Source organism: Diabrotica virgifera, chromosome 4 (assembly GCF_917563875.1).
Source record: "Diabrotica virgifera virgifera chromosome 4, PGI_DIABVI_V3a".
Classification (NCBI taxonomy): Eukaryota; Metazoa; Arthropoda; class Insecta; order Coleoptera; family Chrysomelidae; genus Diabrotica; species Diabrotica virgifera.
The window spans coordinates 141,482,854-141,507,866 of NC_065446.1; the positions used below are offsets into that span (position 1 = coordinate 141,482,854).

A 25,013-nucleotide genomic window follows, 5' to 3' on the forward strand; every position below is an offset into this window, starting at 1 on the left:
TAAACAATAATGTTTAAGCAAACATTGTCAAACACACATCTAACATGAACTATACATAATATTTTTACATATGTTAGCAGTTACGTTACTTTTTATTTTAGCATACATTTCAAACTGTGACATATTGAACTAGCCCTATAACTACCCCACCTTATTCATTGCGATTTTATTGGATCATTTTTTTGAATATATTAGTCCAATATAATTGACCTATACCTTTGAATAAATCTTTTAAATAGGTATTTATTAAAAGTAAAAATAACCAACAATATGTACTTTATTTACAAATATATACCACTACAATAACTATATTAAACAGTCAATATAGGAGCTTTGTCTGGCGAGGCACCTTCTGATAGTAAATTTTCTCTATCCAACAATTCTTGTCCTTTTTCTGGTTTTAGTTTAATAAAACGATTATAATATCTAACGGCGAATAAAGAACCAGCATAAATAGTAACTCCAATGCATGACAACACAAATCCTTTATGCAAGGTGTCCAATAAAGCACTTCTCTTGGGTATTTTCTGCATGTTAATAAGTTAAATTTGATCAAATTTACAATACATATAACTTTTAAATCTATTGTAATTTGTGATATATGCGGCTGCAATTTATTTTTTTATTTTATAAACATAACCTGTTTAATAATGACATTGAAAAGATTGAAAATACAGAATACAGATGACAGATGGATCACAGATACAGGTACGGATAGATGTTACAACCCATTCCGCTGTGTTGCCAAATTTTTAAGCAGTATCGAAACGCGGCAGATTTAAAAACATGTCAAAATATGTTGTTTTACTTTACAGGTTCTAAAAGTGAATCAAATCTATTTTTTCTAATTTGATAGTTGCTTGTATAATATAATATATTCCAGTTAGTTATCCAGTAGATAAGCTTTAAAAGTAAGTTTGGATTCCGAACACACCTGATTTTTGTGTTTATTTTTATAATTTCAGCTCCGACAATATTACAAGACTGTCAAAGTTGAATGATATACTTATATCAGAGTTCTTTGAAAAAGCCGTTTAGTTGAGACAGAAAAAGTAATACTGCAATAATTTTTGTCACGTAGCTGCAAGAACTATATTCCGAAGTTAATTCTGAGAAAATTTGGATAAAAATAGCTAATAATTTGGAATTTAAAGTTTGATTGATTTTTTGACAAGGTAGTGGTGTCAAAATTTGAATTGCTGTCCGCTTTTGAAAGTCAGGTATTTTAATAAAATCTTTTATAAATTATAATTCTAATAGCCTAAATTAAAACACTTCAATAGAATAATTAAAAAAAATAATTAAATAAATAAAGCAAACTAGTTTTAAAAATGGGGGACACGTCTGGGGGTGATAAGCCCCCAGATTTAAATTTAGTCGAAAAAAATGATAACTTTGATGTTCCAATGACTACAAATACGAGTTATATAGGCAATCTAAGTAATAATAATAATTTAAGAAATAACAAAAAACAAATAATTGTTACTGATAAAAAAGAAAGTATAAATTTAAATAACATCCCATCTAGATATGATATTTATGATAAAGGTCCGTTTGAAGTCTATATAGAATACAATAATGAAAATTTGAATATCGGGAAATATAACTATTTGGCCATAGCTAGAGAAATCTATGATCTAAAATTAAACGAAATCTTTAAAACTCATAAAAAGGGGATAAATAGAATTAGTGTGGAATTTAAAAACAGAAAAGCCGCAAATGATTTTTTGGATTCAAATACGTTAAAAGATAAAGGATATGACTTGTTCATCCCTAATAAGAATGTAACCTGTAAAGGTATTGTAAAATTTATCAATAGAGACTTCACAGAGGATACCCTGTTGAAATACTCAGAACCCAATACAAAAAATTGTAAAATTATTCATGTCAAACGTTTTAATAGAAGAATTAAGCAAAAAATGGATGAGATATCTCAACAGGGCAGCCAAAGTGAGGAGGTGGTTACACTTCTCCCAACTGGAACTGTTTGTTATACCTTTACAGGGACTACTTTACCGAGGGGAGTATTGATCTGCGGTATAGAACATAGAGTCTTGCCATATATAATGCCAGTGATACAGTGTTATAACTGCTTAAATTACGGGCACACCAAAAATCTGTGCAAAACAAAAAATAGTAAATGCATTAATTGTACTAAAATACATGAACCAAATGAAACGTGTGTTATGAAATGTGTTCACTGTAACAGTATTGAGCATAATAGCACAAGCCATCAATGTCCCGAATTTATGAGACAAAAAAAAATTAGAGAGATGATGTCTTTAGAAAATCTATCTTTTTTTGAGGCTTCTGAAAAAATTCCAAAAACAAAAAATAATAATTTCATTAACCATCCGAGTGATTTCCCTGCCTTTCAAGGCACTAAAAACCTGGAACCACAAAGTATCCCATTAAACTCTAGACGAACGACACACGTCAGTAATCAACAAAAATCCAGCACTTATAGTGTCACACTTAAAGGAAATAAAAGGCGAGCACAAGATAATGGGACATACGATAAAGATCTACACAACGAGAATATATTAAACCCCAATGGTAGGTTGCCATCCACTTCCTCCATGGCATATAGTACCCCAAATTCACCAAATTTTAATAAAACCAAAAAACAAACCTCTGAAAACGTTTTCAGAGAAAGCTCTCAGTCCCTTCAAGATATTATGAATATGGCTAGTAAATTAAATAATTCAGACAGAGAACATGTTCTCAATTTTATTGCACAAATTTGTAATTTTAAAAGCATAGGCTCACCTACGTTTGACACAGGCTATTTAGATATTAACTCATCACCCCCATCATTTTATAGATCAAAATAAAAATAAAAAATTCCAAATGCAAGGCTGTTTCACTCTCATGCAGTGGAACATTAGAAGTATTAAACCAAATTATGATAATTTAAAAATCTTCATTAAAGAACTTAAACCAGATGTAATCTTATTAAATGAAACATGGACAAATAACACGTATATATTAAATATAAAAAACTATTTCATATACAGGGAAGATAGATATGATGGATATGGTGGCATTATGATCCTAATTAAAGATAGTTTTGAACACACTAGTATACGAGTGAGCAACTCTGACAGAACATCAAATATGCAGGTGATAGGTATAAACTTACCAAAATTTGACCTAAATATAATTAATATCTACAACCCTTCAGGTCAGCAAATAAAACAATCGACATGGAATAATATTAAAAAAGATTTTCACAAACCTTATATAATCATGGGAGACTTAAATGCACATGATCAGGTATGGGGATGTGCTGGTAACAACCATAATGGGAAAATAATAATGGAATTCGTTGATGAAGAACAATTAGTTATAATGAATGATGGTACCTCCACCAGAATGGTACAACCAGGGCAGAATCCATCAGCAGTTGATCTTACCATAGTAACTCAAGATTTAGCATCTAAGTGTCATTGGTGGGTACACCCAGATAGTGGACAAAGTGACCATTTCCCAACTATATGTGAAATTATCCAAACACAATCCTCAAATGGAGGCAGCATATTAGGTACCAGAAGAAATTTCAAAAAAGCAAATTGGCCAAAATACATGGGCACTATAGAAACTAAGCTGTCTGATCGACATGACGTGGATTATAATGAATGGCATAATATTGTCAATTCTAGTGCAGAAGATAATATCCCTTACATAACAGTTAGAGATAAAACTAAGGGGGCACCATGGTGGGACAACGAATGCGATGAGTTAATAAACAATAGACGAAAAGCAATCAAAACCTATGTAGATAACCAAACCGTGGAAAATTACATAAACTGTAATAGAATTAAAGCTTTCGTTAAAAAACAATTACAAATTAAAAAAAAATCTAGTTTTAGACGATTTTGTGGATCACTTACGAAGGAAACTCCAGTTAAAAAAATTTGGAGCACAATTAAAAAATTTAAAACTCATTTTTCTAATAGCCATGTAACTTTTCCCAATAACGAAACCTCGATAAAAATTCTAAATAATTTAACTTCATGCAATGTAGATCCCTGGTTTAAACTTCTGAGCCCTAGCAATGAAACTGTTGAGGAAATAACCTACACTGAGTACACTAATATAATATACTCAAAAAAAGATAAGGCCACTGGTATGGATAAGGTATCATATTCGATGTTAAAAAACATACCCACAATAGCAGAATCCCATTTGATAAAAATTTTCAATAATATATTAAAAACAAGTAAGATACCATGGCAGTGGAAACAAACACTAATATTACCTTTCCTAAAACCTACTAAATGTCCAAACAGTCCAGAAAGTTACCGACCAATCGCCTTAACGTCATGTGTAGGTAAAATTCTAGAAAACATAATTAAAAATAGAATAGAATGGTTCGTAGAGCATAATAGTATTTTGCCCAGCTATCAGCTGGGCTTTCGCAAAGAAAGTGGATGTAGTAATGCGCATGTAGCGCTTTCCCACATAGTACTTAATGCTTTTACTGAGAGAAAAGCGGTTTTAACGGTCTTCCTTGATCTAAAAGCTGCTTATGATAATATAGATATCTACCTTTTATATAGAAAAATGGCGGATTTAAAAATACCATATACATATAATAACCTAATTTTTGAATTCTTAAATAACAGAAATATTTATATCCGAGATAGGGAATACCAAATAATTGGACCCAACATCACTGATAAAGGGCTGGCTCAGGGATCGCCCCTGAGCCCACTACTATTCAACATATATACCAAAGCGCTACATGACATTATTCCATCTAATTTCAGGCTAATTCAATATGCAGATGATCTAGCCCTCATAACAGTTGGTGAAGATATAAATAATCTTATAAGATTAACTAATATATGTCTTACTCACATAACTCAATGGTTAACAAAAAATAAACTACCCTTGTCCCATGGTAAATCCTCTGCAGTAATCTTTAACAAAAAGAAAAACATCATCAATAATATTCCGTTAAAAATAGAGGGAGAGATAATTCCTATTAGAGAATCAATTAAATATTTAGGGACAATATTCAATAATCGACTTAACTGGATTGAAAATATTAAACGTATCGAAACACAAGCTCAAAAAGGTTTGAATATAATGAGGGCAATATGTGGAACCTGGTGGGGAGCAAACCCCCATACAGTCTCATTAATTTATAAAGGAATCGTAAGACCCCATTTGGATTATTCATGTGCAATATTAAAACCCTGTAGTAAGTCCCCACTCTTAATATTAGATAAAATTCAGTTTAAAGCTTTACGAATCATCACGGGCTGTATGAGATCTACCCCCACTAATGCTTTGCTAGCAGAAAGTGGAGAAATTTCATTAGATGCAAGAAGGAAAATACTGTGCGCTAAGTTCTATCTGAAAATCCTAGCTGATCTGAAAAATCCACTGAACGAAATCCTGTCAGAGTTGGGAACCAAAGTAAATTATAAAATAGGATTTTGGAAATCACAAGAGCCACCATATTTGATTGAAATCAAAAATAATTTTGACAAATACCTCATTAATCTATATAAAGAGAATATTAAATCCTGCTTTCAGATCGAACTGAATTATCTTACGGGAACATTTCAGACAATTTTCTCAACCCACAAAAAAATGGAAATCTATACTCATCAGGAATTTCTTAATGAATTTTCAGCTTCATATGGAAATTATACATGGGTATTTACAGACGGTTCTTTAGATCCCGAGTCGAGGACAGTAGGTTTTGGGGTACACATACCTTCAATCAATTATAACTATGCATCCAGATTACATGAGCACACTCAAATATGCACTGCAGAAATTATTGCAATTAACAAGGCAGTATCTGTTTGTATTGAAAAAAATATTAAAGAAGCAATAATTTTTTCAGATGCTAAAAGTGCTATCCAAAAATTACATAACACCACCTGGGGGACAAACAACCATATTGTAAACCTAACTAAAAGACTTATTATTGAGTCAATGGAAGCAGGATTTAATATAATCTTAGCTTGGATTCCAGGCCATACTGGAGTAAAGGGGAATACAGAGGCTGATAAATTGGCAAATATAGGCAAGACTTTAAATGTTCCTGCAGACATTAAAATAGATAAATTTGACTTTTTGCCTTTTATTAAACAAAAAATTGTAAACGAGTTTAAAGTTGAATGGACAAAGCAGTTTAAAACTAAAGGGAAATGGTATCAACAATGCCAAAGTGATTTTTCTATAAACCCTTGGTTCCACAAATTCACATTTGTGGATCGAAGGCACTTAACATCTATTATTAGAATGCGAACGGGCCATTGTCACACACCAGACCATTTGTTTAAAATTAATTGTAGTGATACTCCTTTTTGTGAATGTGGACAGATAGGAAGTATAACTCATATGTTACTTGAATGCCCAATTAACAAAACAAATCAATTTGACCTGTATCAGGAACTAGTTAATATAGGAAGTCCAACCCCTATTTCAATACAAAATCTCTTACATAATATTAATGACCAAACCTTAAGAAAGATCAATCAATTTTTAACAATATTTCAAATTAAAATATAAAATAAAAATAGTTATTTGAAAATCATATCACAATGAATTTAAAGAAGGGAATATGGAAAAATCCAGACCCTTTGAAAAGAGGATTCCCTTCCAGTTAGTCTAAATACGAGGACTGGCCAAGTACCTAAGAGGTGGAGGCCATGAAACTACAAGAGGAAGAAGTAATTTCAGCTCCTAACCTAACATAATTAGATTCAAATATGATTTTATCGTTTTTATTTCCATTTTGGAAGAGGGAATGAAGAAAATGTAAGTAAATCAAAGAATTACAACTTAAAAAATAAGTATACAAAGTCATAAGGTTTAGAAATACATTTCCATATTTTAATCAGACAACAATATTGTCTTAGAAAGAAAACATTGATTATGCTGAAAAATTTACTGGAGAGCTTGAACAAGAGGAAAAATCCATTTTAAGTTAGTGGAAAACTGTTGATTTGTATGTAAAATAAAAGACAAAGACAAGTTTAAATAAAGACAATCTAGCTAATGAGACAGATGCAGTGGTAATTTTGTTTACATAATAATTATGTGTACATATATGATTATTAATATTAACTGTTCAATGATGTAAAAATTTGTTAATGTGGGGAAAACTTTTATTTAAATTCAATACTATATTTCTGTAGTGGTATGGCAAAACTTGATGTTGTGGCTGATTTTAGCCAGAATGAGATTATTTGCTTGATATGCTATTTAGTAACATTTCTTCAAGTTGGTAGAGTTTGGTATGTGTATGATGAAGGTAAAACCCCCTTTGTCCCACATATCTTTTGTATAAAAGATATGTCCCCTCCCCTTTTCACTGTCCCACATATCTTTTGTATAAAAGATATGTCCCCTCCCCTTTTAACTTACAGTAGAACCCCGATTATCCGGGTACAGATTATCCGTGCTACGATTTTCTATTACATACCCAAGTTGCATTTTTGAGGTTTTATCAAAATAGCGTCATCGTAAATCACTTGACAGAAACTCTATATGACGAAAGAGAGACTCATAATGAAATATTAATTTTTTCTGTTATCTTTTTATGGTAGGTACATATGTATGCGTATGTACATAATATATATTATACATAAGAAATACATGTTCGGATTATCCCTGCTTTTCAATACACCTTCGGTCCCGAGGAGGACGGATAATCGGGGTTCTACTGTATTAGGTAGTGCAGAACTTGATATATTACTTGATCTCTTATGTTGATTACTTTTCGTTTTTGAGTTGGCAAAACATGATTCAAAGTTTCCAAATTCTCTCATGAAAAATTAGGCTAGATGGACATATCAATCATTGTCAAAACTCTCCAGATTTATAATCCATCCAACTGATATATTGAATAGTAAACTAGGGCTAAAAACCAACTATGTATATCAAAACAAAATATTTTTAAAGATTGGATAATGTACATGGTAAATTGAAGAATCCCAATAACAGGAATAAAACCTAATTTTAATATTTGGATGCCTCAGAAGTCAAACGGTGTAAGTCACATTTTCCCTAAAAATGACTTATGGGATATAACACTTATTATTATATATAGAAATATTATTATTTCCTTGTTGTATTTATGAATATGTTACCCATGTTATGATAAATAAAGACAGTTTACAGTCGGAAAAATTAAAGAATACCCATGAACGATCACATCAATCACATATTCAGATTACTAATAATCTATCTCTCATGTTTGTTATTTATGGGAAAAAACAGCAAATACAAAATATGTGATTGACTGATTGATGTGATCGTTCATGGGCTCTGAGCTTCGCTGGTAGCGCTCCTGGCGGATTACTAATTCAACTTTCACCGGTAATTTTTAAATTTATTATTTAATTGTTATCACTTAATATTTACAATGCAAAAAATTAAATAAATTGTACTCGATTATCTTTAAGATTTTGCTAATCATTTTGACGTTCTATTGATAAAATATGAATTTCTTACTTCGGATACTTACACAATTATCGTGTAGATGGCGCTAAGATTACCGTTTATTTCAATCAACGATATTACGGAACATTAAAAAAACATAAATTCAGTATTTAAAACGTAAGTATATTTAAGGTAAAAATATATACCTACCACAGCTTTGACCAACTAATATTTTTTATAATTAATGTTTTTACTTTTAATTTTAAATTAATCACTTTGACATTTATGTCAAATTTCCGGTAAACGTTTACAGACTTGCCACTACTGGCGGTCGTGAATTTGTAAATATCCCCTCTACGTACGAGCTCACAGCGTATAGGGCTTTTCATTGACAGTCATTTGTTTCGAGCTTCTGTCATGTGTCATCAAATATTAATATATCTACAACATACGTTATTGGTATATACAATAACACAAACCAAAGACGTATGATGTAGATATAATAATATTATGTGACACATGACAGTAGCTCGAAACAAATGACAATTGATGAAAAGCCCTATTCTTTCATCCTTCCGACTGTATTTGTCAGCAACTATTGTCAGAAACATCTTAGTATCTCATTTTAAGCACTTATTGACTTACACCGATTGGCTTCTGAGGCATTGATTTGTTAATAGATACCTTTCACTTTTCTAAATAAAAAAATTAGTTACAGATATGACAAACATCTAGCTAGAAGATGGAATCCTGCGTTCTTAAAATAAAAAAAAGCTAGTTCCAGAAGTAAGCTACCAATAATAAACTAGAGAATGTATTACAATAAAGAACAACGCTAATACTCAACATAGCTCAATTGCTTCAGATAGAAAAAGAGGAGGAAAGGGTACAACACAAGCGTGCCAGAGAAAATGAAAGGGCAGAAGAGAGACACAAAATTCATTGATTTATTAAATTTACAAATTAAATTGTACAAAGGACAATTAAATAAAAAATTAAAAAATGATACATGTATATTAATGATCCTTCTTTTTCACCATAAAGCTTGTTACTGACCAGGAGGTATACTATATATACTATAATAGATATACATATATTATATCTCATATCGCTCACTCTAGTAATGAGTGAGCCTGCATAAATGGAACCATAATATACATTATAGTTCCGTGTATGCAGTCTCACTCATTACTGTAGTGAGTGATATGAGATATATTATAGTATAGCTCCCCTTGTATGACAAGCTTAACACAAAAAAATTTATAAGGTTATCAAACATCTTAACTTCAGTAAATTCAATAATTTAGCTTATTTCTGGTATATACTTAGCAAAAAATAATTTTTGAATTAAATTAATTGACGCAAAAAGAAGAATGTGAATTTATGTAATTTATTTAAGCCAAAATACATTGTACGGCTGTCAGTAAATAGAAAAAAATGTTTATTTCACAAATAAACATTTCTTTTCGCTTAAATTAAATCACAAACAGCCTCCCACATACCTCTTGGCAGTTTGAACATTTAATTTAAGCGAAAAGCAATGTTTATTTGCCAAATAAACATGTATTTTGAGTTAAATAAATTGCATACATTCTTCTTTTTTCGTCAATTAATTTAATACAAAAATTATTATTTTGGCCGCCCTGTATAAATAATGATATTCATGTTTATATTACTGTATAGAGAATTGAACACCCTTTCAAATGAGGTGCCACACGACCCCTATTCCCATTTAAAAAAAATCATCGATTCCGTCACCACGCTCAGATGGATGACGTCACTAGTATGAAATATATGGCAAAAAATTGTAATTTGAAAATAAAAATCGACCTATTTCGGGATTTTTCTCTAAAGTCGTCCATTTTAGAGAAAATGAATTTATTCCATAATTTAGATCCTCTTCTGTATGTGCACTTATATTTTATACCTCTATTTCTAATGTAATTAATTATCGAGTTTGAAAAAATACATTTGATTCACTTTTAGGAAGAAGATATTAAAAAAGGCAAGTGTTAGGATGTAGTAATTCAATGGATTATTCAATAAATATGAAAATATGCAAATATGGACATAATATTAATTTTTAGAAAGTGTAATGACATGTTTTTAAATCTGCCGCGTTTAGGATTCCGATCCTGATTAAACATTTGGCAACATCGCGGAATGGGTTGTAAGATCTATCCCTACCTCACAGATACACGAGAAGCTAATTCGCACACTTGATCCAACGTTGCCAATTGTACGGGTAACAATCAATGCGCGGTAAATTTAAAAAAGACGATGCATTGTGCCAGCACACAATCATAATATAATGATTAGTAATATATTAATTTAATCATTAAAGAAAGTCAGTCAATGGCGTGCGTCATACAGATTATATTTTCAAGTATAATTTATGTCTTACTAATATACATGATAAAGCTCAAGCTAAAATAAGTTTATTCAAGCATTTAAGCTATACATATATGTACAAGAACTGGAAATTTTATGAAAGTTACTAACGAAGAAAAAACAAACAAATCGCTTCGTAGCGGCAATTAAGATTGCTTCGTAGGGGTAACTTTAGACATGGCCTGTTCTGTTGGGCCCCAACAGAGGGTCACTTTAAATTGTCGGCCCGAGTGGGGAAAGAATTTGGTAAGATACTGGGTCAAATGTAAATACCAGGTAAATTCAGAACCAAGTACTAACTTACTAGCAACAACATTTATTACAGGAGTGAAATGGAAAGAATAAGCTAAAGATAGCCTAACTCAGTGAGCTTTAAAATATTACTTCAGACACATTTTTGCTGTTTATTTAGCGTTTGCCTCTAAATCCCCGCTTTGAAATCAATAGGCAGTGATGTGTCGTTACCATATCAATTTCTAAAAGTAAAAGTTGATATAAAATTTACATACCTAAATTGTATTTGCCTAGTGATAAAAATAGTGTTTTTCAAACTAAGCAATATCTTAAGGCTTACAATAAAATGAACATATAGTCATACCCAATTTATTTTGCAAACATGAAGTTGGTCAAGAGCAATCAAACAATTACACAGTTTAAAAAAATTCCTCTAATACAAAGTATAACAATACTTGAATATATGCTATACAGGGTGTTATAACAGAAAAAATAATAAGTAGAATATGATCGCTGTTTACAATTAAAAGAAAATATGATCGATTTAAAAATTGTGGCCTTCTATGGAAAGTTTTTGTTATCATTGGGTTTGAAAGTGTTTTTCACTCACTAATATCCTTGTAGTGTAGCACACCAATTCAAGTTAAACTTGTTATTGATTTTTGTGTTTGTTATTGTTTTGTATTTTTTTATGACTCTGTAAGCATTGTCTATAAAATTGTACAATTTTCCATGACAATAAAGCATATTTCTATTCTAAGTTGTCTATTTCTTAAACCAAAGCATTGATTATTACTACGAAATATTAATATCATCAATATTAATCTCACAATCAACCCATAGAACTTGTCAAACAAATAAAATATTTGGGAATCATTATTGATAATTTATTTATTAACATTAAAAACGATTTATTGATTACAGTTAATTTATTTAATGGAAATTAAGGTAATAATAATAATAATGTTTATTCAACACAAATATAACAATATACATAAAATAATAAACTATAAAATCTTCATGCGACTAAAAACATATCAAAGTGTATAGTTAATAAGAATAAACATAGGAAGCCACAAGAAAATAAATTTGCACGTAGCTATAGCCCAAAGTAACTCCTGTTGTTTATCCAAATCTTCACTAGTCAAAAGCCTTTAAATTAAAGTTCCAGCAGTTTTTCCTTTTTCTGCATATATAAAATATCTGGTGTTTGTTCCTAAAAACAAAAACATAAGTACCATAAAAATCATACAAATGTGGAAAGTACCACAAAAGTACAGTACACATTTGATACTCCGACATGCTCGGTAGTCCGACCTTTTGGTCCTATACCTGTCGGGCTATCAAGGGACAACTGTATTTTAATATTAGGACAGTTATATAAGGTTTAGGTTAATTTAGTTAGTTTTATATAAGGGCACTTGCCATAATAAGCCACAACAAAAAGGTATTAAAAGAAAAAGCTATAGATCTTAAATGGGAAGCTACTACGTTTAGTCTATATATAAATGAAAGTAAAACAAAATATATAGAGTGCACAAAGTCAAATCAACATAAAAATCTTAAGGTAGACAACCATACCTATGAATATGCCTCCCATTTTCACTACCCAGGCTCAATAATAAATGACAACAACAACACTAGTCAAGAAAAGCATGGATTCTTAGCAGCAATAAGTGATTTTATGCATACAAAGATTTAACGAAAAGTAAGTTACTAAGTCTAAGCTTAGAATCTACAAAACAAATCTACACATTGCAGTGATGGTTTGTGGAGAATTAAAATGAACCACGAGGTGGATAGTACTAATGCAGAGCGCAGATATTGTTGGAATTGTAAAATCTCAAAGACTAAATTGGCTTGGTCACTCAGAAAGAATGCCAGATAATCGAGCTGTGCAAGTAATCCAGAGATGGAAGCCCCAAGGAAATAGAACAAGAGGAAGGGCCCATAAAACTAAAAGATGGATAGACGATGTAGAGGGGGATCTTAAAACCATGAACATCAGAAAAGTATCCAGCAGGGCAGAATGGAAGAATGTTGTTATGCACACCAAGACTCACAAAGGGTTGTAGCACCATTAGAAAAAAGATTGAAGGACAATTTAGGCTATATGCATTCAAACATTGTGAGCTTTGCATCTAACCATATTGTAATAAACTATATCTTATACTTACATGGTCGAGAGAAGTCTCCGCATTATTTTCTTTATATTTACTTCTTTCATCAGCTCTTTTCTTGAATTCTAGTTCACCTTTTCTTTTTATTGCCTGCTTTGGTAACTCATGTTTTGGTTTGGAACATCTTTTTAAAGTGGCTGGCTTTTCTAATAATTAAGTTTGAATTATTACTTAGGTACATCTTTATCATTATTGTAGACATTTTTTAAAAACCTTATTAATTGAATTACATTAAACTTACCACTTACACAATGTTTATTGCATATTCTTTCATATTTTAATTTTAGTTTTGTTCTCCTTCTGGCTTTTATCCATTGTTCCCGACTTTGTTTTGTTAGGATAACTATTTAGATTTTTAGATTTATTTATTTACAAGATAATCTGTCAATTGTCAAATTGGTGTCAAATATTGAGATTTTAGTGACTTGGCAACGTTGGATCAAGTGTGCGAATTAGCTTCTCGTCACAGATACAACAGCTGACACCTTAACTGCACTGCAGCCAACCTAAATCCATCCTAAATTACAGAACAAACCATCAAAATATTATTCTCATTGTTATTTCTACGTATTACCAGGCAGTTTTTGTTGAGTTTTTAATATTTAAATTTTTCTGTAATGTTTATTAATTAGTAAATTTTTTATAATCCCTTCAATTAAACCATTTTTTGATTTTAATGTTGACATTGTAATATTGGTTGCCTAACTTTAGGTGAATTATTGGTGAATCAGCCATGAATCAGCAGACTCCCAAATCCTGTCATTTTTTGGTTTACGTTTTGAAGGAAAGATGTCACTGACATCCGTCGGGTGTCGGGTCGGGTTCTCAGGCAGGGTTACCAGGTCTACTGATTTTTCAGTAGACCTACGGATTTGAACTCCAATCTACTGACCTACTGAAAACTGTATAAAACCTACTGATTTGAACTCCAATTTACCGATCTACTGAAACTTCTACTGAAAAATCTAAAAAAATTCAAAATCCAACGTCCAACAACGTGTTAATCTTCTTTCCTTTCACTTTACCTAAATAGTCGGTATTATACCTATTATGGGATGTTTAGAATTTTCATGGTACTTAATAATGATGTCAAGTGGCTACCAAGAAAACAAGGGACTCTTGGGTTGAGAGAGAATTGCTTTGTTTTCAACAGACCATATTATGTGTCATGTGTTTCCATTTTACAACCAAACCATCGGGTATTGTGACGCCTCGGATAAGATTTATGAGTATCTGATGAATAGATAGGTACAGTTACGGTCAGTGAATAGAATAGAAATATGCTTTATTGTCATGAAAAATTTAACAATTTTATAGACAAAGCTTACAAGAATCATAAATAAGAACAATAACAAATAACAAATACAATTTACTAAAATGATATAAATCGTCTATATAAATAAAAATAATAAAGAGAAACAAAAAAAAACAGTAACAATCTATTGCAAAATTTAAAAAAAAAATTTTTAAAAAAAAAATTTAAAAAAAAAATTTTTGATAAAAAAAAATAGTTTACAGGCTGCGATTTTTTTAAATTTTACCTCGTTTAAAATGCACCTTTTGCGTCAAAGTGACGTTGCCAGTGGTGTACCTAGTATACGTTGATTAAAATAAAAAAATCAAAATAATAAAATATATTTTACAAAATTTAACAAACTGAAAAATATAGAAAGAAGATTTTTAGAAATAAAATATATTATGGTCTTAATATGATTTATTTTATTATTTTATTTTTCAACACTCGCGAAATTTTTTAAAAGCATTGACTTTTTGAGATTTTTTGACTTTGACATTTATCAAATCCGTACAATTTTCCTGTAATTTTACAGTATTACAATATAAAAATTAAAGTGTAAACTATTCAGTGATCGTAACTGTACTTTATTTTTTGGTAAAAGAAATGGGTAGGTAATTTTTGTCTTTAGTAAATACTTAGTATTGCTTATTACTAAGCTAAAAGAGTAAACATAAAATTTATGTATGTATATTTAATATAAAGTTTATATGTACCTACCTAATGTTTATATAATTAAAGTGCTTTTGAAAATGGCAAGTAGCCGAAACGGCAAGCAATAATAATGTGTTTTATTAAATAACAGATCGACAAACCCAGGAATTGAAAAAGTTTTATTTATAAATTCGTGGTCAGGTAATAACAAATAATATACAGTGAGCACGTAAAGGTTGGAATAAATTCATTTTATCGTAATGGGCGATTTTGGAAAAAATTCCCAAACAGGTCGATTTTCATTTTTAAATTATGATTTTTTGGCATAATATATCATGCTACTGACATCATCCATCTGGGCGTGATGACGTCATTGATAATTTTTTTAATAAGAGTAGTGGCATAGCCACCTTAAGTAAAGGTGGCTATGGTAGTGGTCGTATTCTATAGTTGATTTTTTAACCAAACAACTGTTTTTATATAAAAGTGTAGACTAAAAATCTAAAAATTAAAGGAATAATGAAGAAAACACAAAAAATCGTCGATATACTTAAGGTTTGTTCCAACACGACCGAGAACCGTCAGGAAACGGTAACGATCCTGCGCAGTAAAGAAAATCCGTTCCAACAAAAATATGATCGTCATCGGATCGTCCTTCCCACTGTTCCAACAAGAATTGTGATCTTTCGGTGACGGTTTCGTGATGATCATTTCAGTAATCGGGCAAATGCATAATGTGCTGGTTGGACTGACTTGAGCACTAGGATTTAATTCTTTAAATTTTTTGAGCCTTTGATCGACTAAAAGCACACAAGCTGTCACCAACAAAAATGACAAATATATGATTACCGTCATGGGACGATAACTGGGCGATACAATTACGAACATGCGCACAACAAACGGTACAAGCAGTTTCGTGACGGTTTTTGGGCCGTCCAAAAGTTCATGTTGGAACAAACCTTTAATTAACCTATAAAATGACAGAAGTGCCAAAATGTCATAAATGTCAAAGTGTCAAAATTTAATAACAGTGGAGTAAACTTGCCTGCGGTTGGACCAATTAGAAACAAGCATTACGGGGTAAATTTGAATCACTCCTTTTGCTTAAAAAACAAACAATAGCTTATTTGAAAGGTTATTCAATTATTTTTTTTTCTCTGATTCTGGCTTTGGTTTAGAACTAGAACCTTTAGCCACGTAATTTATAACTTATCACTAAGTCAGGGGAGTAATGTGTAGTGTGTCTGTGTTGAGTAAGTGTCTTATTCAATTATCTATTCAGTAATATAAACATCTTCTTGTTCCTTCTTGAATGTAGGCTTTAAAGCCTGTTTCTTCTTCAATATTATCCTCCTAAATTATTTAAGTTATCGCACCATCTTTTTCTTGGTCTGCCAATACTTCTTCGTCCATTTGGTGACTTATCTCGTGCTATTCGTACTATCCTATCCTCTGCCATTCTGCTAATGAATATAAACATTAATACAATTATTTATACAGGGTGTCCAAAAAAATAAATAAATTTATTGACACAAAAAGAAGAATGTATGAAATTTAATTCAAAATACATTTTACTGCTCTGAGAAAAGAAAAAAAAATGTTTATTTGATAAATAAACATTACTTTTCGCTTAAATTAAATGTTCAAACTTCTAAGAGGTAGGTGGGTGGAAGCTTTAACATTGAATTTAAGTGAAAAACAATATTTATTTAGCAAATAAATATTTTTTTATGTTTTCTGGCAACAGTAAAATGATGTATTTTGAATTAAGTAAATTACATACCTACATTCTCCTTTTTGTGTCAATTAATTTAATACAATAATTTTTTGTACCCTTTATAAAAAATTATTTTAATGTTTGAAGCAATAAATGTTTATTACACTGAATAGAGAATTGAACAACCTTTCAAATAAGCGAGCACACGATCCTATTCTTATTTAAAACAATCATCGCTATATACCTACGCCAAAAAAGCATAATCTAAAAATTAAAAATGACCCATTTCGGGATTTTTCTCCAAAGTCACACATTAACAAAAAAATTATTTTATTTCAACTTTTACGCGCTCACTATATATTATATAAAAGACCAAATAAATAAAGAGTACCTATCTATGTAAATTTCTATGAAGGCTTTAAAAATATGAGATTACTTGGTTACTTGGCCGCGTCCGTCATATAGAGGTGACCGTAGATACCAGTTCATAAATATAAGGGAATCTTACATAATAGGTATAATTAGTTTGGAGAATTTTAAACTGGCCGTTATTTAGAAACTGGCCGTTATTTAAAAACTGGCTGTTAGTAGAAGTGGCCGATTTTAACAGGTGGCCGTTAACACAGGTTTTACTGTATTATAAATGGCTTAAAAAATCTACTGATGGCTACTGATTTTTTGAAAGCAAAACTACTGACGACATCAAAACTGACCTGGCAACCCTGTTCTCGGGTTGTATTGTAAATTGTAAAACTTCTAGGAATTCGTTTACATGAACCCAACCCAAAAGTGCAGTTTTATAATAGTTTTTATCCATTTTTAGGTTGTTTTTTATACATTTTTAATAATTAAGGTATGTAAAAACATTATTTCTGTCTAATATTGTCGTTTGCCGAAGAAAGTATATTGTTAAATTTTTATTAAACAGGTTTATTCACGTGAAATGACGCTGAGAATGCACAAAAATGGCAGAAATCTAAAAAATACTCTTTCGAATTCTAACCACGTCTTGACACATTTTTCGGACACTTTTCTAATTTAAATTCGGTTTTATTTGATTCCGGATGTCGCTTAGTTTACAACAATCAGTGTTATTATTATCAGCGTTTACTAAATCTAACAACTTATTAAACATCAATCATTTTCAGCTATAATGCAGACGATCAAGTGTGTGGTGGTTGGAGATGGAGCCGTTGGTAAAACTTGTTTATTAATTAGGTGAGTTAGTAATTTCCAATAAACAGAAACATTACAGGTTACTAATTACCCAAAATACAAAAATTTCTCATAACCTAATTGGTTACTAATTCTCAAAGTGGATCAAAATTCACTTCATGTTAATTTAATTGTATGATTTCTGTGAAATATTGTTGATATCAGTAATAAAGTTATTTGTTTAACTAGATCACGGAGGTGATTAACCTAATAAAAACAATTCATTGGCAAGCAAATTTCTTGCGACACTTACTGTTTTTATGCACAATTCAGAATTTTACATGAAGATAGATAAGAAGTCTTCTGTATTTGCTCTTTATACACATTATGTATTCTCCACATTAACAGATTCTCTGCCACATGACGTCAAAAGGCGTTTTGCATGCACAGTGCCGGATTAAGAATCTTGAGGCCCCTAGGCAACCCAAGCTAGGAGGCCCCTTAATAAACTTTTGTTTTTTCCTTCCAAAACCTCGGATAACCCCTCTATCACTGAGCAGTATTCCTTTGATATATTGGGGGCTATGCTGTATCCTTTACGTAAAGTGATTACGTACATGTGTAAAGTTCAGAATTACGTACATCAGATTACAGTCGTCAAAACATAAGTGTATAAAGTGGTATGATGTATGAAAAACCATGTTATTTAGGGTTCTGTCATGTCCTGACTGTCAGTTAATTCATGTTAACCCAACTTTTTGCTTGTTTTTAAGTTTAATGTTTATATTTTGAAAAGATGAATTTTGTAAATCGGTTATTTATGTACTTAAATGCTGTGGCAGAAAGACATAATTTAAATCTAGAGTGACTTCAGTTACGAGATGGATTACGAGACAACCAGTAATCCGTTTTTATGAGATATTTCAGTGCCAAAAACTATTACTGTGATATAAAATTAAATAAAACATTGTAATTACTACTAGATTAACAATGTTATATTTTTTATGTTTAGTGATAATGTTTAAAATTTAATGGACTAAGCTCATGTTGTAAGTTTTTATGCTTCTTTAATACAATGCTTTTTTGTCTTAATTTCATTGTATTTACTGAGAAAAGAATTATAAATTTATTTTAGACTTGATGAAACAAATAAATTTTGCGAAAGCTTGATATTAATACATTCACTGACACAACTGCATATGAAGTCACTCCTTAAGAAGATGTGACTACATGTGAAGTGTGTCCGTTAATGTGTCTACAGAGTTTTTTTTTATTCTGCACCTTAACTTAATGACTGCAACCTCAAAATACAGATAACAGACACTAAGAATGCAGCTTTTTCACCCATTTAGTGAAGATGTTTTGTTTACAAATCAACATTATCAGTTTATCTACATTTCTGTATGCTATACCGCTATACCTACTAGAGGTGTATGCTAGCTTGGGAAAAGATCACTACAGGAGCAATACAACCAATTTATGACAATAATGTTAGAAGATCCTAACGATTCCAGAGCAACAACTAACACATCCAAGGAGGAAGCTACAGCTACCTGAGGAAAGGAATGCGGAATGTTTCAAACAATCAATGTTTAGAGTTTTTCAAACAAGGAAAGGTTAACGCAGACCTATTCTAACTTGGCTATACTGTACTGATGATAGCTAATGAGTCAGAGACATGTGTCTGTCTTCACATAGTATATCTTAAACATACTGTATTTTTTCCATCCTTGTTGTGAGACTTGCTGATATATACTTCCTACTTGATTTTACTGTCAATTCGCACTGACCATGAGGAAGTGGTTCAAGCACTTCAAAAAATAAAGGAATCAGGATATTCCTGTTGAAATGTGGAAGCCATTAGAAGAGGCAGGAATAAGTTGGCTAATACGTTTATTTAATAGAATTATGGAAGTTGGACAAATGCTAAACGAATGAAGAAGCAGTATATTTGTACCCGTTTATAAAAACAAAAAAAATACAATAATGAACAAACTACAGAGTCATAAAACTACTTAGACACTTCATGAAAATATGGGAGAGGCACAGTAAGTACTCAGTTCTTATTTATACTCATTAGTTTTGGATCAGTAAAGAAGGGAACTGTATAGACCTGGATAATGCGTACCAAAAAAAAGTTGATTAATAGCTAGATGAAAATTATTTGTTAATAGATTAACAGTGTCTAGTCAGACAAACTTTGCTGTATGAGAACAGGGGAAGTATTAATTGTGGAATAAGTTAAAAATTTGGAATGTCAGACTTTGAAAACGTTTTATGTATTTTGTCGGACAGAACTTCCAATTGATTTGTTTCCATTTCATTACTCTCATGCAAAAATCAGACTGGTGTTTATCACCAACTGGGCATTTTAATGAGTGGAACAAGAAGAAAATGTCAAATGACAGGAATCATGTTGGTTAGTAATATCAGTCTGATTTTTGCATGAGAGTTTAATGAAAGGGTAACAAATCAATTGGATGTTCTGTCTGACAAAATACAAGGGAGTTTTAGTAATTTATGTTCCAAATTTTTATACTGTTCCACAATTAAAACTTCCAGTGTTTGCGTACATCAAAGTTTGTCCGACTAGACACCGTTAAGCTATAGGGCTTTTCATTCACAGTCATTTGTTTTGAGCTTCTGTCATATGCCGTATAATCCGTGTATAGGGCTTTTCATCGATTGTCATTTGTTTCGAGCTTCTGTCATGTGTCATATTATATTAATATATCTACGTCATATGTCTTTGGTTTGTATCATTGGTATATGCCAATAACGTATGATGTAGATATATTAATATTATGAGACACAGGACAGAAGCTCGAAACAAATGACTGTGAATGAAAAGCCCTATAAACCCTATATATAACATATGACAGGAACTCAAAACAAATGACAATTGATAAAAAGCCCTATTAGCAAATTTTCAGCTTGCTGTTAATCAACTTTTTTTGATACGTGGGATCCAGGCCTAGCAGGGTAAGGGTGCACTCACTAAGGAGACCAAAGGATGGTATCCTCGCCTAGAACAGAGTATCCTACTACTCTTCATTTTCGTGAACGATCTCATCGCATTTAACATAATGCATCGGGCGATCCATGATATGGTAGGAGGGATACCAGGGAGTGAGGGTTGGCGCTTCCTTGTGAGCACAACTTTACATTCCCTGGTACTTACTGTATCCTGATGATGTAGTGTTAGTAATTAGTAGGAAATAGTGAAAGCTACTTAGAACAAAACCAAAAATTCATTTTATGATATAATATATTGAAGTACTAAACAACTAAAAAATCACTTAAAAATTAAACACTAAACCAATTAAACTAAAAATCAAATACAAGTCTATCACACAAACAACTTGGTTTCACAAATAAAAATAACAATATTTATTAATATAACATAAACATTTTCACATAACCAAACTAAACGGCAAGTAATTTTTGTTTAGAAAAGTTTAAAATTACGTTTACGCGTGCGTTTACCTAAAAGAAATTACATACGAAGGTAGGCAACCCCTTGGATATCATTGATACAGCATACCGATTTTACACACAAGATTACAGTCTGTAATTTGAGTTTACAGTACGTAATCGGTTTACGTAAATGATACAGCATAGCCCCCATTGTTGGACATTTTGTAGATTTAAACTTAAATTTTTGTTCCATTTTGTAAAACATGTTGTTTGAAGAAATAAAACAAAGAAATGACCAAGAAACTATTTATATAATTTTGCAATAAAAACGATTTTAGTTTTTTTTTGTTATAGTTATCAATAAACGAACGATTCATTTTAAAGTATAATATATACAGTCGGAAAAATGAAAGAATACCATGAACGATCACATCAATCACTTATTTTATATTTGCTGTCTTTTTCTATAACAAACGTTTGTCATTTATAGAAAAAGACTGCAAATACAAAATAAGTGATTGATGTGATCGTTCATGGGTATTCTTTCATTTTTCCGACTCTAATATACTATAAAAAAATTTCTAATAATGAAAAAAAATAAGGTCGTAGAAAGAGTATAGTACTCTACTCACATGTAATGGCTATTACTCACTCTGATGAATAATGACACTCGCCTTCGGCTTGTGTCGCAAACTTGATCATCATGAGTAATACTCATCATTACATGCTCGTTGTTATTACATAATTCTGTAATAGTAAATAATTATGGATTAAATTTAGTTTGAGTTTTCAAAGCCTTATTTAAATTATTATAAAGTAACTTTTCTGAGTTTCATAGAAACAAACTTAAACTACTTAAAATATCTTCAACTTCCAAATTTTTGAGCACATCATCCTCAATAGCCATAATTGAGTGAAATGCACCAATGCAAGACTATTTTGTGCCACTGTCGAATGGTGACAGTTTTAAATAATTTTCATTGTTGAAAATGACCGTTTGCCTGTTGCATTTGTAATCATTAGCGTAAGATAAATCTTACAAGCTACTGACAAATTTCGAAACTTCGATTCGAATTTGTTCTCATAAATAACCCAAAAAGAATATGAAGCAGGAATAAATTGTTTTCTCTACAAGTCCTGGAGATGGACTATAAAATATTTGAACTGCAGTAGTTCATCTTAAATTTCAGGTCCAATATCATCAGTATACTTTTCATGTAGATTTGAAGCACACTCCGTTATTTGAATATCACAGTTTTGGAAAAACACACAAAACACAAAATAATGAGTTACTGACTCATGCGCTGTCAACTGACGACTCAGCTCAAAAATTAGCTTATTCAAAATCGTTAGATTCGTTTCAAGCTTCAACTTTTCTTCACCCTGTAAAAAAACTTCATTGAAATAAGCATTATCTCTTTGGGATTTTAAGAACTCCATTTTAGAATCTGAACTACAGTTTCAAGTTCAATCTCTTCTCTCTGTAATGATTTACTGACAGCGTTAATGAGTTGTAAAATTGTTGACCAAAACTCATTCATTATGAGTGTTCTGTTATGACATTTCTTTCAACAAACACTTAGCCTCAACTGTTTCAGCTTTCTGATTAGGGTCTTCAGCAAGAGTATGCGGAGCAGATTTGCAGGCATTGTAACCTTTAGACAAAGCTCTTGTTGCATCAGCCCTTGCAGTCCATCTAGTGCTGCTTGTTCTTTTAAGGACAAGGTTTAGATTGTGGCGAATGGGATCGCCTAGTTAAGTTTCATTTACGCATTTGATCGTGGCTTCCCAACGGTAGATAGAGGTTGACAAAAATTTGTACACGGACTGAACAAATCCAAAATACGATATTGCTCCAACGGGTCCAATGCAAATTTTAGCAGCATTTACTCCAACTAAAGCGAGTGTGCGGCACAAAAAAATGTTAAGTTTGTTATTCTTAGAAAATGAGCCTGGAGACCATTGTATTTGCCTGACATGTAGTGAAAGGCATGATTAATGAAGGAGAGGGTAGCGAGGGGCGCTAACTCATTTGTTGCTCTTGATCTTACTACTTTTCTGAGAAACCGTGCAGGCTGATAGGCAGTACTGCTGCCGTGCTTAGCAAAAACGCTGTATCTGCAAAAAGCTGAAAAAATTAAATTTTTATTTTTTTCTAACCCAAATGTGCATATCTATCTTATTTGCTTACTAGAAATTACCTAAGTTGAGCCAAAACACATTAAACACACCTCGTCTTATGCCGTATCCTGTGTAAGTGTATACGAATTCTTAAACTAAAATCGATTTTACTTGAATGTGATGTCTCTGCAGATACGGCGTTTTTGCTAACCACGGCAGACTGCTCCTTGTAATGTAGTTTTATACGTCCACCATCACTTTTCTGGTATTGCGCGGTATTTGAATATTTTCAATATAATATGATTTACAATTTTTATTTAAATCTAATTATTATTTTTTCATTTTGGGCCCTGCGAGGCCCCCTTTGGGGCCGAGCACCCTAGGCAACTGCCTACTTTGCCTATTGGTTAATCTGGCACTGTGCGTGCATGAGTCTAGTGCCACCCATGCCTACTGGCATTCATAACCTATGGAATTAAATGGGGTACTGGCACCATACGAACGTGACTGAATATACAGTTGGAAAAATGAAAGAATACCCATGAACGATCACATCAATCACTTATTTTGTATTTGCTGTCTTTTTCTATAAATAACGAACGTTTTTTATAGAAAAAGACAGCAAATATAAAATAAGTGATTGATGTGATCGTTCATAGGTATATGCTGTGAGCTCGTAGGTAGAGGGGATATTTAAAATTTCGCGAGCGCTAGTAGTGACAAATCAGTGGACATTCAGTGGAAATTTGACATAAATCTCAAAGTGATTAATTTAAAACATTAAAACTAAAAATATTAATAGGAAAAAATATTAGTTGGTCAAAGCTGTAGTGTATATTTTTACCTTAAATTGTAGTCTCCCTTAATGAAATAATATGGGCTTCATCTTCGTAACTGTATTTATTGAACATAAACGTTTCTTACACATAACAAAAAAAAAATGAATTTAACGTAAAACTTAAACCGCCATAATCATAATCAAACATAAAAGTCATTCAAGTGAGGTTACCTTCCTCTTCTTTTTCACACTTCTAATTTGAGTGGCAAGTGATAATCAGGCTGTCAGTGGCGCGAAATTCAAATAAAGGACTACAGTTCGTCCAACCTGACATGTCTGATCGTCCTCGATCAATCTAATATTACATAATTAGAGGACATAACATATTTAGCATTCAAAACATAACATAATGGATATTTGAAATAAACATAATACATAAACATACATAAGTAATTCATAATGGGTTTAACATAATATTCATAACAGTTTAAATAAACATGACATAACATAATGGGACAACTAATGGATTATTTATCGTAAGCCCTCATCCTACTACTATCTATAATACCCTCGTATGGCATTTGCGTTGTCTGGAAACCAATAATATCGTTCACAACGTACCTATCATTTGGTAATTCTTTTGTGATCTCATACGACCCCTTA

The 25,013-nt window shown here is 31.5% G+C and overlaps 2 protein-coding genes and 1 long non-coding RNA gene across 3 annotated transcripts in view; 1 reads left to right on the plus strand and 2 right to left on the minus strand.

The window, feature by feature from the left end:
• Positions 1–259: 259 nt before the first annotated feature.
• Positions 260–677, minus strand: LOC126883165 (uncharacterized). The gene has a single exon (XM_050648415.1). The coding sequence runs from the start codon at positions 531–533 to the stop codon at positions 312–314; it is 222 nt and encodes a 73-aa protein (XP_050504372.1). The 5' UTR covers positions 534–677; the 3' UTR covers positions 260–311.
• Positions 678–11,986: 11,309 nt separating this feature from the next.
• LOC126883166 (uncharacterized) lies at positions 11,987–13,606 on the minus strand. Its single transcript, XR_007697536.1, has 3 exons — positions 13,456–13,606; positions 13,212–13,360; positions 11,987–12,250 (listed from the first exon to the last, which is right to left on the minus strand). It is a non-coding gene; the product is annotated as an uncharacterized LOC126883166 (long non-coding RNA).
• Positions 13,607–17,565: 3,959 nt separating this feature from the next.
• Positions 17,566–25,013, plus strand: part of LOC126883167 (cdc42 homolog) — a 75,967-nt gene continuing 68,519 nt past the window's right edge. Inside the window, exons 1-2 of the mRNA XM_050648416.1 lie at positions 17,566–17,732; positions 18,028–18,097. Of these exons, the coding sequence (XP_050504373.1) occupies positions 18,033–18,097 (65 nt within the window). The 5' untranslated portion in view covers positions 17,566–17,732; positions 18,028–18,032. The remainder of the gene's footprint in view (positions 17,733–18,027; positions 18,098–25,013) is intronic.